Consider the following 15587-nt stretch of genomic DNA (forward strand, 5'->3'; position numbering starts at 1 on the left):
ATACAAACACCTCTTAATTTTTACTTACTTAAAGCTCAATATATATTCATCTCAATACATGAATCACTATATACTAATATGTATGAAGTGTTTCCCAATCCTTAAATTAAATTCAGAGATTAGAATCCCCTACTCGGCAAAAATGACATAAAAACATTTAAGTGTGCACATGAAACAAATTGCTTCCATTCCCATTTCACATTGCTTTGCAGCCCTTGTTGGAGCCTCGCGAGCGAGGTAGTAGCCAGAAAGATGAATTATGAGTTTTTAAGGCAAACATTATTAGGAAGATCCTAAAGTTTTACATTGGTTGGGATTAGAGCATTGAAAGAGTTTATATAGAGTGACACTCCTCACCTTACCAATCGATTTTGTAAAGATGAGTTAGGTCAAACTCTAATATGGTATCAGAGCCTATTGATCAGACTATGGACCGTCCACCGTTAATATCCACGCACCAAGCCCAAAAAAAAGAATGCTGGGAGTGAGGGGGTGTATTAGGAAGATCTTAAAGTTGCACATTGGTTAGGGATAGAGCATTGAAAGAGTTTAAAAAGAGTGACACTCCTCACCTTACCAACCGGTTTTGTAAGGACGGGTTAGGTCAAACTCTAATATGGTATGAGAGCTTATTGATCGGACCATGGATTGTCCACCGTTAATATTCAGGCACCAAGCCAAAAAAAAAAGAATGTTAGGAGTAAATGGGTGTATTAGAAAGATCCTAAAGTTCCATATTGGTTGGGGATAGAGCATTGAAAGAATTTATATAGAGTGACACTCCTCACCTTTGACCTAACTCATCCTTACAAAACCGGTTGGTAAGGTGAGGAGTGTCATTCTATATAAACTCTTTCAATGCTCTATCCCCAACCAATGTGAAACTTTAGGATCTTTCTAATACACCCCTCACTCCTAGCATTCTTTTTTTTTTGGCTTGGTGCGTGAATATTAACAGTGGACGGTCCATGTTCCGATCGATAGGCTTTGATACCATATTATAGTTTGACTTAACTCATCCTTACAAAACCGGTTGGTAAGGTGAGGAGTGTTATTCTACATAAACTCTTTCAATGTTCTATCTCCAACCAATGTGGGACTTTAGGATCTCTCTTAGTTGAGAAGCAAAGCAAGAATAGATTTTTACTTAGTTCTTATGTTTCCACCGGACTACGTAACTTCTAGGATCCAATCATTGTGCTCGTGAAAGCTCTTGAGTTAAAGCTACTTTTAGTCCACAATCTACCCGCTAACGTTCGTTGGAATGTTTCCTCTCCAAATATTTCTTCTCCCTCCACTGTGATCCCTTCTTCTTCTTCCTTCGATAGAGGTATCTCCTTCCACTTCTCCATCGCAACAGAGCTAAAAAAACTAGTCACTGAAAACCACAGGGTTGATGGCTTCTAATAAGAGAAGAGGTTGGATCAAGAACTTGATAGGGAAACCAGCAAAAGAGCTGGAGGCGCCGAACTCAAAACCCTAAAGGGCAAGAGAGGAAACTAGATAGAAGAGGGAGTCTCTCTCTACAACACGTGAAAAAATTCCATCCACATGATCTTTATATTAATAATAAAGATATTGGTTAAATAATTGTTGTTGTGAAATTGAAGATAAAAAAATTTAAATATGTCAATATATATATATATATATATATATATATATATATATATATATATGGTGTGTGAGAGAAAGAACAATTACAATCGCAATAATCAGTCTCAAGTAATAATAATTTATCAACCAAAAGTGTAGGTAAATTATAATAACAAAAAAAATAAAGAATCAACACATAAAAGTTATTTATCCAACTCGATCTAAAATGATTTACTATAGAAGAAATAACAGTTCTTCGATCCATTACCAATCAACAGACTTAATCAAGAGACTATAAATGAGTTATAAAAATTAGCTCAACAAATTCATACGAATACCTCTTAATTTCTATTCGTTTGAGACTCAATATATATTCCTCTCAATATATGAATCACTAAATATCAAGATATATGAAGTGCTTTCCAACCCTTAGATTAAATCCAAAGATTAGAAACCTATTCTCAGCAAAAATGGCATAAGTTTTTTTTAAGTGTGACACATGAAACAAATTGCTTCAATTCCTATTTCACACTACTTTGCAGACCTTACTGGGGCCTCGCGAGCAAGGTAGTAGTCAGAAAGATGAATTATGAGTTTTTAAGGCAAACATCCACAAATGATGATGATGATGTCAATTTACGGATCAAATACCTTGTTCTCTCTCCAAACATGAACTACTCTTCAACAAAATTGGTCTAATACAAACAATGTTTGAACCTTGACTAACCTTGACTTAGGTAGTTACTTGGTGAACACATCCATCATATTGCCTTCTAAAGCAACTTTTTTAACCACAATCTCATTTGATTCAATCATGCCTCTAACGAAGTACAAATGAATGTTGATGTGCTTTGTCCTCTCATAATACATTTGATAATTTACCAAATCAATTGCACTTTGACAAACAAATTGTATTCTTATATATGCTTGAGTGATTTCTAATTCTCCAATCATACCTCTTAACCAAATGTCTTCTAATTAAGTCCTTCAACTATGACAATATACCTTGATTGAGTTATAGATAATGGCACAATAGATTAATAATCTACCTTCCAAGTAATAGTCGTCTCAAACAATGTAAATACAAAACCTAACTAAGTTTTTATAAATGTCCACATTTCTAGCATAATTTGCATCTCCATATCCCTCCAAAGCATCATTCCCTTCAGTTGTCTTTGTTATCTTCTAGCCATTATTCAATGATAAATTCAAATACCTTAACATCTACTATAAAATATTCAAATAAACTCAACGCAAATTTTTCATAAACCGACTTACTATACTAATAAAATATGCTAAGTATGGTCTACTACAAGCCATACCATACATAATACTTCCAATCACACTAGTACAGAGAGTACTTTCCATCATATTCTTCTAATCATAGGTTTAAGCACATGGTATAACCAAAAACTTATAACTTTGTAGGTTACACTTCTCTACGACTAGATGTGAAAACCTTAACATTATCCCAATCTATTATCTTTCAAATAAATAACTTCACCACAAATTGAACTTTTGCCACCATAGTTTTCGAGTCTTTTAACCTTCAAGTCTCTGCATTTCATTCTCATACGAAGCAGGGGTGGCCCTGAGCACGGGCTCGTGGGGCGGGAGCCCAGGGCCCCAGAATTTTAGGGGCACCAAATTTTTTTTCTTACCCCTATATATATTAAAAGAGAATTTTCTATTATAAAAATACTTGCTAGAAATTTTTTTAAAAAAAAATACTGGTTAACAAAATTATAAAGGCACTACAAAGTTAAAATTAATAAAAGAATGTAATTTCTCATAAATAAAATATAAAAAATAAAATCAATTAATTTCTCTAAAATAACATTAATTAACTTATCCATAATTTTAGCAACTACATAGTTTAATTGAGGCACTAAAATTAAAATAATGATATAGAAAATATTTTATATTATTGATCCCAAAATTAAGAGTGAACTACTTCAACTAGCTGAACAAGATAATGATCTCAAAATTAAGAGTAAAGTCGAATCTTTAGCAACTCATGGAATTAGAAACTTTAAATTTTCAGTAGCTATGATTATTTGGTAGCTGAATCTTGAGTCTGCAGAAGAGTCTTTTCGAAATCATGATTTCTTATGTATTATAGATCAAACAATAGACTCACTTGATAGAATATTTAAGTAGTATAGCACATATGAAAATATTTTTTTGGATTTTTGTTAAGTATTGAAAGGCTTAGATCATTAATAATTTTGTTTGAAGAACCGAAACTTATTAGAGAAGTGTTAACAGTTGAATCAAAATTCAGCTATATAATATTGAGTTTTTTAAAGACTTTTAATTGTTTTCCTAATGCATGCATATATTATAGAGGACTATTGACTACTCCTATCAGTGTTGCATCTGCTGAAAGAAGTTTTTCTAAATTAAAATTATTAAAATCTTATTTGAGATCTACTATATCACAAGATAGATTAAATAGTCATGCGTTAATTTCAATTGAAAATAATTTTTTGAAGAACCTTGATTATGAACAAATTATTAACGATTTTGCAACCAAAAATGCTAAGAGGATAATATTTAAATAATTTTAAAGACTTGGTCAATTTTTTTATAAGAAAAAAGACTGGATCAAGAAGAAGAAGAATAAGTTTCTTTATCGTGGTTTATGTTTTGATGTAGTATAAACATTGATTCAAAGATCCATATTTCTATTCTTTTTGGACAATATCAAATGAAAATGTGTTTTTTATCCAACTATTTCTTTTATCTTTACGTATTTCTTGTTAAAAAAAATTATAGGGGCACCACTCTTTTGATTCGCCCAAGGCACCAAAATTCAAAGGACCGGCCCTGATACGAAGTCATCAAAAATAACATTTATGCTTATAATCAAAAATAACATTTATGCTTATAATTAACTTTGACCCTCCATGTTTCATCTTCCACAACTTATATCCCATCACACATCCAGGATAACCAATTAACACATCTCTAACTTTTAGTTTGCATTGATTAATATGCACAAACACCAAAATTCTAAAACCTTCAAATTAGATATCAGTTTTCCACGCTAAACCTTGGCATGTGTCTTGAAACCTATTGTCATAGATGAGGATATATTAATCAAATAAATTGCAATATGACTACTTCATCCAAGAAAAAACTCTTAGGGAACTTAGATCCCAACAACATGCAGTACCCACTCTAAGTCATCATACTCATGCATTCACCTTGAATTATTATTATTGTTTTAAATTTATTAGGTGAAAAAGTATTCAGGATGTTAATGGACGGTTAATTTTTATAACCAAGATGGTTTATAATTAGTTTTGATTTATTTTTTAAATAATTTTTTGTTTCATTTCCAGATAAACTTTTTAAAAAAAAATTCAAAACAATTATAAAAAGCTTATTTTCTTTTATAGTTTATCTTTTAAAAAAAATTAATTTAAGATATTTTTTTGTGATTTTCAAAAGTAGACTAATTTAATCTTTATTTTGAATATAGATGATTTTTTTTAAAATCATATTAATAACATGTCTAAAATAAGAATTTAGTTAAAATCATATAAATAATTAATCGATTTAATTTAGATATAATGTGAATAATTTAAATAATTGGTTATTTTAAAATCACATGTTGCTGTTGTTATAAAAGGCAATTAATTTTCTTAAGGTGACCAATTAATATCCTTAAATTCATTCAGTTATATGATTGTAATGTAAGGTTACGACTTATTTGATTTCTATATGTATAAGGTAACAACTTTATTACAGATTGTAACTTACAAGGTATGAGTTTATTTAAGATTATCAAAAGAGTTTAAGGTGAATTCATTTTTGTGTAAACTTTATAATAATGATTTTAAAATATCTAAAAATAATTACACACAAATTTAAAAATAACATATACTATTATGCAATCCAGTTAATGAGAGTGACTGTGACCGGGACCAGTGTACATAAGCTGTAATTTTAGAATTCCCTTCTTATAAACCTTAAAAATATTTTATTTATATATTTATTTAATTTTTCTTGATCTCACTGTAATAAATAAATTAATAATAAAGACAAAAAACCTTAAAAAGCCCGGCAAAAGCAAACACTGTCTTGTTCCATTCTAAATCTCCCTCTTCTTCTTACCCTTCATATTTTTTATATTTTATTATTTTTTTTCTCAGTCCCCAATTAATAACTAGAATAAATATCCTTCCTTTGTTGCAAATAACCAAAAAGTTTGCACCTTTGTGTTCTGTCTGTTGTCTTGTTTCTTTCACAAAACACAGAATAGAACAACAATGGTGAAGCTTTTCTGGGTTAGCATTGTAATAGGACTTGTATTCATCAACTGGGTTGTTGCATATCACATCAATGAAACTGAACTCTCTCTCTTAGAAGCTCATGAAGGTTACTCTTTTTCCAACCTTGTCAATCAGCCTCGCATGGTGGGAATCACCCTTATTCAATCTGCTGCTGCTAAAGGAGCTGGTACAATCCACTTCTAACCCTTGTTTGAAAAAAAAAATTATAATATTTTTTTCTTTGAAATTTTGTTTCTGAAAATTTTTATTCAGTCAAATAATTTACCCCAAATTTTGTATCTTTTCAAGTTTGTAAGTTATGTGTGAATAAAACAGTGCATGTGACAAACTGGTTTTCAAGGATATACTATATGGTATATACCAACCTTGTTTGGTTGGTTAACTTGAAAAATTGTGTAGAGTTTGAGATTTTCTCAATGTTTGAAAATTTGTATAGCTTTTGATTTGGCTGAATATGATGAATATTTGTTTTTGGCAGTTTGTTTGGATGGAACATTGCCTGCTTATCATTTCGACCGCGGATACGGATCGGGAGCAAACAGCTGGCTTGTTAATTTAGAGGTATCTCAATCATGATCTTTCATATTGTTCTAAAATACAATGTTTCTTATAGGTTTCCACAATATGTTCATATTGTATACCGAGACAAGATCTCGTACAGAAGAGTTTTAAAGTGTTGTTGGGAACTCTTGTTTGATGATATTTATGTGAAATTCTGTGGCAGGGAGGTGGATGGTGTAATAACGTTAGAACTTGCGTCTATCGCAAGACAACGCGGCGTGGATCATCGAATTTCATGGAGAAGGCGATACCTTTTACGGGAATAATGAGCAATAATCCTCAAGAGAATCCAGGTTTTTTTCATGCAACTGAACTGTATTATGCTTAAAAAGGATTTGCTTAGCTGTTCGGCTCATGTTGTTCATTATGATTGTAGATTTTTTTAACTGGAATAGAGTGAAAATTCGTTACTGTGATGGTGCCTCTTTTACCGGCGATAGTGAAGATAGGGTAATTCTTCAAAACCGAAATGATAGCCAACTTTAGTATTGTTTTTCATAAGTTACTGATTTGTGAGTATTATCTGTTTGGGATAGGCTGCGCGACTGCAATTTAGAGGACAGCGCATTTGGTTGGCTGCAGTCGAAGAATTGATGTCTAAGGGAATGCGATATGCCAAGCAGGTTGTTCCCATACACATTCACGCGTGCACGTTGCCTTTTAAATAATTTTTGTTCTCATGTTAGTTACAATTTTGTTTCGGTTAGGCTCTTCTCTCTGGATGCTCAGCCGGTGGTCTAGCTACAATTTTACACTGCGATGAATTTCGAGGTCTCCTACCGAGGTCTACCAAAGTGAAGTGTCTCAGTGATGCCGGTTTATTTCTAGACGCGTGAGTGCCTAACTTCAGTATTTCATAGACGCGTGATGCTTGTTCTAAAATTAATTCTTAGTTGTTTGTTTCCCCTTTGAGTTATAGTATTGATGTAGCTGGTGGACATACCCTCAAGAATTTTTTCAATGGTGTTGTAACCCTACAGGTACTGCACTTTTTTCTTTCTTCTCGAGATCGCCATTCGGCATTGTTATTTAACATTATAAACCATGGTGATGATAAAAATATTGTCCACTTATTTCAGGGAGCGCAGAGGAATCTTCCACGCGCTTGTAGTAATCATCTTGATCCCGCCTCGGTAATCACCGATATATCCTACTCGAAAAATCTTGAAGTTATAGTTTCATTTGAATGAATTTGATGAAAACTAAATACTTCTTAGTTATTGTTCTGAGTTGACCTTTCTGTGATATATTTTTCCTTTCTTTCAGTGCTTCTTTCCTGAGAATTTGATTTCCGGTATCAGAACCCCGCTATTCATTCTTAATACAGCCTATGACTCATGGCAGGTAAATGTCTCATTCCTAACTCGGTTATCTAAACTCCGATAAATCTGTTATATTATCTATATGGCTGTTGCAATGCATTACCCGACATATTAACATTTTTTTTTGTCGATAGATCCAATCAAGCTTAGCTCCTCCAGCGAACGATCCCCGCGGCTATTGGCATGATTGCAGATTAAACCACGCTAAATGTACCGGTCCACAAATCCAATTTCTTCAAGGTGGTTAATTGCATGAGAAAATGCTTTCATTAAAAAGCACAGAAATTTCTGAGTTTATTAAACCATTTAACTATAATCTAATACAGGATTCAGAAATCACATGCTGAATGTTGTTAGAGGGTTCTCAAGATCAAATCAAAATGGATTGTTCATAAATTCATGCTTTGCTCACTGCCAATCTGAGAGACCAGACACATGGTTTGCTGACAACTCTCCTGTCATTGGAAACAAGGTCTCTGTCACATAAGTATTTATATTGAAATTGTATCTGCTTTCTTTGTTTATTGATTATAATATTTAACATAGTGATAGTGTTATGCAGCAGCGGCGATTCTATAACATAGTTTAAGATCTTATTATTTTTTGTGTCTTATCTCTAACCGATACGCATTGGCAATATGTAGGCAATTGCTCTGGCCGTCGGAGATTGGTATTTTGACCGAGCCGGTGTTAAGGACATAGACTGTCCTTACCCTTGTGATAACACATGCCACCATCTAGTTTTCAGATGAGCCGAATTTCGTCGGTCTCGCTCATCTCACTCGTCTGCAATTTGAAAATATGCAATAGACTACTTCCATGATTGGTAGTTAGGGAAAGAAATTTTTATGTATAGATCAATTTGTTGGGAATGCTAAGGCTATTCCTTTTTGATTTTTACAAAGCTTGGGAGGGGTTATAGACTACCATAATTTATATACATTGTAATAAGGTGAACATTGAGATTGAATTGAGATTTTCTCAATGTGATGTTTCCCTTTTAGTTGGAATCAAATAAAAAGATTCCTCATTTTATCTTTTGTTGTAAACTAGCTTGGCACTTTAAACTATTGAGGATAAAATCCACATATTCTTTCAAGTTATTGTTATTGACTCTTAACTTTTTAACTCCAGCTACATGTCAATCTTACTATTTTCTTTTTTGATATATGCTCTTATTATTTCAGTATATTGCCTTTATAAATAAAACTCCAGTGTAATCGTTACTACAGAAACACACATGCCATGATATTTGCTCAAAAGAATAATAAAAATGATTTATTTTTAATGTAATTATTGTTAATAGTAATCTATATTTTTTAATGTTCGAAATATATGATTCAGTTTTTACATTATGCAGTGTGTTACTCACAAAAAATGTGCTATATTGTTAGATTACAACTAAAACGCATCAAAATTTAAGTCATTACCTAAATTTATTGGTGGCTCAATCTTCGACCTTTCCTTATTTGCTTCTCGTTCAATGTTCAATTTGGTGGACTCTTCCATTCTTCAAGAAAGTGATTCAGCCATGTTTCAACATCTTGTGTGAAATGTGTCGTTCACTCCGGTGAAGTCTTTGGTATAGGACATCCCAGTTCCAAATAAACTTGAACAAAATATTGTTTTTTCTATAACCAACCAATACTCATGATTTGTTTGGATGGATTATGAGGCGACTTACTCCGAAGTGGAAAGAATGTTTATGAGAAACCATATCGTGTTAAATCAATGCATACCCTATAATAAGAAATCTCTCCATAAACCATATTGTGACTTACAATCCGCTTGATGCATTTGTACATAAAAAGCGACATCTCTCCAATGAATTTAATTTTTGGTAATAGCGGTGGAGGAGATGGTTTACTAATGCGCGCACCCTTGAAAACATTTTGGGAATTTGGAGTCGAAGAATTCAGAAAATATGAGTTAACATGTTCAAAATATGATGGAGATTGTCTCATGGTGTTGTCACTTTTAGTCGATTTTACCTCTTTAGCGGTTACATTTTATTTTAATCGGTTCTGACGGTGGTTTCAAATATGTTGTTTCTAGATATGCAATCTTCATAAGTTGCTCTTTGATGTGCAATTTTATGACATCATTAACTTTCATGAATCTCTCTTAGACCACTGTCTACTCGGTCATGATAAATATGTTTGATTTATCACCCATTCGTCACACCATTATCAACAAAACATAGTCTTATGTTTGATTTATCACCCTTCGTCACACCATTATCAACAAAACATAGTCTTGTGAGTGCAATTCCAGCATGTTTTGCTCCCTTTGAAGTGATGAAATACAAGAAAGATGTTTTGGTGTTGAAAAGTTGATTGAAAATGAGATAAAAATTTTCAAGGGGTTTGTAATGGTTACTTGCTTTAGCACAAAGAAGAAAATCATGCAATGTGGTGTTTTATCAACTTTTTCGCTGGACATGTCCGGACATACAACTCTAAAAATATCACTGAGTTGTTACTCAAATTATTTGCGTGAATAACAAACTCCATAAATTGAGTTAAGAGAGTATTTCGGAGATGCATCTCCTGATACACCCAAATATGATCTAGAAATACATCTTCAGACTATTTTTAAAAAACAATGGGATACAATTTAAAAAAGAAAAGATATGTGATTTTGAATGCGTTCGGATATGTATCTCCGGACGCTTGAGGAATTTTTAAATTTTCAGATATGAGAGGCAACACGAAGGTGGAAAGAGTATCCCTCTAATATATAGTGTTTCCTCTATAGTGTTTGTACATTTTTTTTATACTAGATATATTATACAGTTTTCACAATAATGAACCTTGGAAAGTTTCGCATTGCAACTATCCACAGCTTCTGAATCCAATTGCAATTCAATCTCGAGCAAACTTCTCAGGCCTAGCAATGATTAATCCCTCCAACACACCAATAAGTCATTCAAAAAGGTCCAAGTTGAACCATAAATTTTGTATGACCACTCATCCAAGCCAAACCCCTCATCCACCAGTATGGTCCCTGATAATTCCACTTCATCCTGCATCCCAATGCAATGTTGGGAGTTTTTCAAGTACATAACAGGAAAATTGTAATCGCTACATCATTGTTTGAAAAACCCATTCATGATTATTTATCAAAATTGCTGAGAACATATAAATTGGCAAAATATTTGATATGTTGGACTATAGGTTCAATTCAAACATGCAATACCTCACTCCTCAATACTTTTACAGATAGTGTTTATAACACGAGAAGCACACTAATTTACGTTTTCCTTCGTGAGTAAATTGTTGATGCTATCTGTCAAAACTGATGCTAACGAAATGTGTTAATAAATTCATGACTTTTACATATAATAGAGATGTGATCTTTCCTCACCCTCGAAGGTCATGAGTTCGATACAAGCAAGCAACTCCTAAGCCCTAACAACTAACATAAGTTGGCTTCAGTGGATGACGGGCTTCAAGGGATGGGCTCTAAGCTTGGACAAATCTAGGTTGGAATCTAGATCCTCATCCAGTTCACCAACAACACTTCTGCAAAATCCAAATCAAAACGGTTATTAGGGTTCTAAAATGCGGGTATATAGAGTCTAAAACAGATAAAGTTGAAAATATATTGAAGAAACCGGCATACATGTTGTCACCCCTAATGATGTATAAACCTAGAACAAGCTGCTGGACACCTTCCTGTCATTAGAAAGAAGAATGAGGCGACAAAAAGAAGACATGTAAAACGAGCAACGCCAAAATATAACTCACAAGAAAGAATCCGATAAAATGAGCAAACATTATGTCACCAAAGTCATGAATAATCAAATTTTAAACAAATGCAGAATATCATTTATTCATACCTTAGTAGAATAAACTCGTTCATGAGACTCATCAAGAATTATATTTGTCGCCTGGTCAAAGCCTTTTAGGACACCCTTAATAGGAAAGCATCATAATTAGAAGTTAAAACAGTGTTGGGCAGTTTAAAATTACAAGCAATCAAGAGTTAATTTCATGCAGAGTACACAAGGCTTACCACTATATTCCGTCCATCATTTGTAATGACTGATATTGTCTCTGCCAAAGTAATAAACGCTTTAGTGAAAGTAAACATTGATAACCATCTCTTAAACACATAATATTTAAATCTCGGCATATTCTAATGAATTACCTAAGAGCAATGTCTATCAAGTCTAAAAAAGTATGTTTTTGTAATGAATTACCTAAGAGCAATGTCTATCAAGTCTAAAAAAGTAAGTTTTTATAATGAATTACCTAAGAGCGATGTCTAACAAGTCTAAAAAAGTAAGTTTTTGCAAAAGTTGTGTATTCAATACATTGAGAAGGGATATATTAGCTAAGATATTAGGTGTTTGAATTTTCAAGGGATCAAATTAATAAAACTAGTTCGTAATTGACCATGGCATATGGCCAACTCAGGTGTATTTCAAAAACTAAAATAGCGTTTATTAATATTATTGGTGTGTGTTAAAAGGGTGAGTTAGAGGGTTTGATGCTAGCATTTCTCAGTAATAATAGGTAACTAAGAAGAAAAATATTTAGCATCATACAAAAACAGGAAACATGTTACATATCACTTACGATCGACGAGGGATTCTAGTCCAGGTCCAGCCGACATCTTGCAGAGATAGTTACTGACTGGCTAACTGGCTTAGTTGATTGTCAAACTTCTATCACAACTGTAAAAGGGCTCAATATCAAATCCAAACATTATATAACTAAATGCAGATAAATGCCAAACAAAGTAAAAATGTATATATTCATAAAAGAGCAGCAAATAATATGATTCACAAAATCAATCAAGGATTAAACTTGGTTAGTAGGGTTTTGCAATTTCACGATAGTATAGTTGCTGGGATACCGACGCCTCAATAAAAAAAGACAGAAAACTCTCATAATCAGACTGAGAAAAACCCTGCTTGAATGATTATTGTTCAAACTACAAGAATGCTAACCCATACAAAACTAGAAAATAATTTGCCTCTTGTTAATAGCTATGCAATCGATAGGGTAAAAAACTCAGTTTTTTATAAGCAAATGTTAGTTGTTGGTATATTACGTTAGTAACTAGAGTTTAAACTGTAGACCTTTTTCTCCAACTCATTGAAATCTCCCAGTTGAATAGGAGTTTGGTTAGGCCCAACCCAATAGAGGGAGATGTGTTGATGGTGGGCTGTAACCAGGAGAAGACCAAAGTGTAGTGGAAAGTTTACAGGCTCACAATAGTGTTGGGATTCCTTCTACTTTGCAAAGGGTTGTGACTGAGGATTCTTTTCTGACAGTTTCTTTTTGGTCTGTTACCATGGAGATGAATGTTAGTAGTTTGCCCAAGAAACAGAAGGATGACTTGCAACTATTATCGGGCCTACTTGAACTACAACAACATCAATTTGAGGCAAATGACCAAAGATGTGCCTTTGGTCAAAAGAATGTGGAATATCTTAGTCATATAATTTCACATCAAGGAGTGGTTGTGGATCCGAACAAGGTGAATAGTGTTATTAAATTGGCCTACTCTAAAAAATGTAAAACGCGTGCATGGATTTTAGGGGCTGACCAAATATTATAAAAAGCTCATTGGAAATTACAGTAAAATTGCAAAACCAGTGATTGAGTTAACAAAAACGTAGGGATTTCTATGAAATAAGGCTGCTACAAATGCTTAAAGTGGCTGTTACTTCTGCCCCGGTGGTTAGCCTTGCCTGATTTTGACATTCCCTTGGAGATTAAGTGTGATGCAATGTTGTCATTCAAAATCAAGATATTATCAAAAGTATTAATATTTGGTGATTTCCTTGCACAAACAAAGTTAACCACTTTCCCTATATTCACCTTAATGATGCCATTCAAAATACCTCTATACAAACAAGTATGCTAATACAATACCAGACTGACAGCTTAGCGCAGGAGAAAACAATTAGCAGCAAGAATAGTATAATCACGATGCAAATTTGAAAAGTAGAGTAAGTAATAGAAACGAAACGGAAATGAATAAAAGGAATTGGGGAGAAAAACGGAGAGAAAATATGTACCTTTGGATATGAAGGAGAGCGTGACGGAAGACAGTGGTTGTTGTCACCACCAAGAGACGAGAAGGAGGTGGGGGATTTTGGCTTTGAATTGGGTAAAATGAATTTTGAAGTGGCCTCTATTAACTTTTAGGGCACTTTGTATAACGGCCTAGGGTGTTTTTTTTACCCAATGCATATTAATAAAATTTATCTAAAATATAAAATAAAATTATTTTTTATAACAAAATTTTGCTATGAGTGGTAGGGGTGGCAAAACGGGCCGGGGCCAGCCGGGCCGCCCGCGCACCCGCTAAAAAATGGCGGGTTGGGTTGGGATTTTAGGCTCGCAGCTCGTCAAAGCCCGCCCCGCCAAAACCCGCCGCCCGCCATACCCGCCCCGCCAAAGCCCGCCGCTCGCCAAAACCCGCTCCTCCTCCAAAAGTCACTCTTTTTTTAGTTAATTATAGTAATTGCAATTTTTGATGGTTTATTTTATACATTTATTTATAAATATATGTAATATTTTTTAGAGTAAATTTGTTAAAAAATTGTTTTAAAAAATAAGTGAAAAGTTTAATTAAAAGGTAAAAAAAGCATATTAATCTATTAAAAAAATATAAATAAAAATAGGCGGGTAAGCCCACCGTCCGCCAACCCGCCATCTTGGCGGGGTGGGCATGATTTTGATGCCCATTTTACTTGGCGGGCATGCCCGCCCCGCTCGTTTTTTGGCGGGCATAAGGCGGGGCGGGTGGGGTCGGACCGCCCATTTTGCCACCTCTATGAGTGGGTGACTATATCAAACATTTAAAACAACATACTATAGTAATGTTTATTATCATGTGAGAAATAAGGAAATTATTTTTTCCACCTTAAGTATTCTTTCTCACACCCTTATGGAAAACAAAACTATCATTGAAATAAAAAAAAATTCCTTTCAGTCACACCCCAGTCCACTCTTAATTCGTTCGTAAATGAGTATTATCTTAATTTTTGAAAAAAAATATATTAAAATGCATCTCCGTATAACTTACAAAAATACACCTTTAAACGAGTTTTTAATAAAAAAAGTATGAGATCATTCCCTTTCCTCATTTCCAGTAAATTCTCTCAAACTCTCTCAAGCCACTTTTAAGTTTTTACTCTGAACATCCAATCAATTGAAATGTTCAACATCAATTACACATTGGATAAGTTTTTTAATCCAAAATTTTCACATTTGTTTTCTATATATGCATTTGTAAAAACTGAGCATTAGGTTGTGTAATGTACATCAATATATAGGTAGTATAATTGAGCAATGTGTTTATTAGGTGGTATAAATATGCAACACATTTTAAGTCTTTTTGGTTTTCATGCACTTCTGTCATTTGCATATTTTCTGAGTTGTAGGTTAATACGAAAATACACTCCCAGATGATTTTAAAATTTGATTTTTAAGGAGTACGGAAATGCATTTCTGTATAGTTTTAGAATTTGATTTTCAAAGAATACATTGAATGGTATTTTAGAGTGTCACGGCCATATATATGATACAAGATGTAGAGAGAGAGAGAGAGAGAGCGCCACCTAGGCCAACACATCAAGAGATATTAGAGGAGGGACAAGTTATGGTATATCATGTCATTGATATGTTGCCTATATGTCGTCATGTTATATATATCTTGCGCGAACGTGTATACACTTAGGAGACTTTTTGAAAAGGACTTTTGGAAGCGCAATTGTAGATGTCATCCTATCAGAGGCAGGAACAATATTGCAGTATCAGAGGTAGTGAAGAAACAAAAAGGTCTAATA

At 33.4% G+C, this 15587-nt stretch overlaps 2 protein-coding genes across 2 annotated transcripts; one reads left to right on the plus strand and one right to left on the minus strand.

The window, feature by feature from the left end:
• The first annotated feature begins 5743 nt into the window (after positions 1–5743).
• On the plus strand, positions 5744–8876 carry LOC131627301 (pectin acetylesterase 12-like). Its single transcript, XM_058898140.1, has 12 exons — positions 5744–6060; positions 6373–6455; positions 6619–6748; positions 6832–6905; positions 6992–7078; positions 7163–7287; positions 7375–7435; positions 7535–7588; positions 7722–7799; positions 7912–8017; positions 8104–8249; positions 8422–8876. The coding sequence occupies exons 1-12, from the start codon at positions 5871–5873 to the stop codon at positions 8527–8529; spliced, it is 1242 nt and encodes a 413-aa protein (XP_058754123.1). The 5' UTR covers positions 5744–5870; the 3' UTR covers positions 8530–8876.
• Positions 8877–10521: 1645 nt separating this feature from the next.
• Positions 10522–13967, minus strand: LOC131627302 (sm-like protein LSM8). Its single transcript, XM_058898141.1, has 6 exons — positions 13812–13967; positions 12361–12458; positions 11795–11835; positions 11619–11693; positions 11402–11454; positions 10522–11301 (listed from the first exon to the last, which is right to left on the minus strand). Exons 2-6 carry the CDS (start codon positions 12395–12397, stop codon positions 11211–11213), a joined length of 297 nt encoding a protein of 98 aa, XP_058754124.1. The 5' UTR covers positions 12398–12458; positions 13812–13967; the 3' UTR covers positions 10522–11210.
• Positions 13968–15587: the final 1620 nt, after the last annotated feature.

The sequence above is a fragment of the Vicia villosa genome, unplaced genomic scaffold, assembly GCF_029867415.1.
Source record: "Vicia villosa cultivar HV-30 ecotype Madison, WI unplaced genomic scaffold, Vvil1.0 ctg.000358F_1_1, whole genome shotgun sequence".
Classification (NCBI taxonomy): domain Eukaryota; kingdom Viridiplantae; phylum Streptophyta; class Magnoliopsida; order Fabales; family Fabaceae; genus Vicia; species Vicia villosa.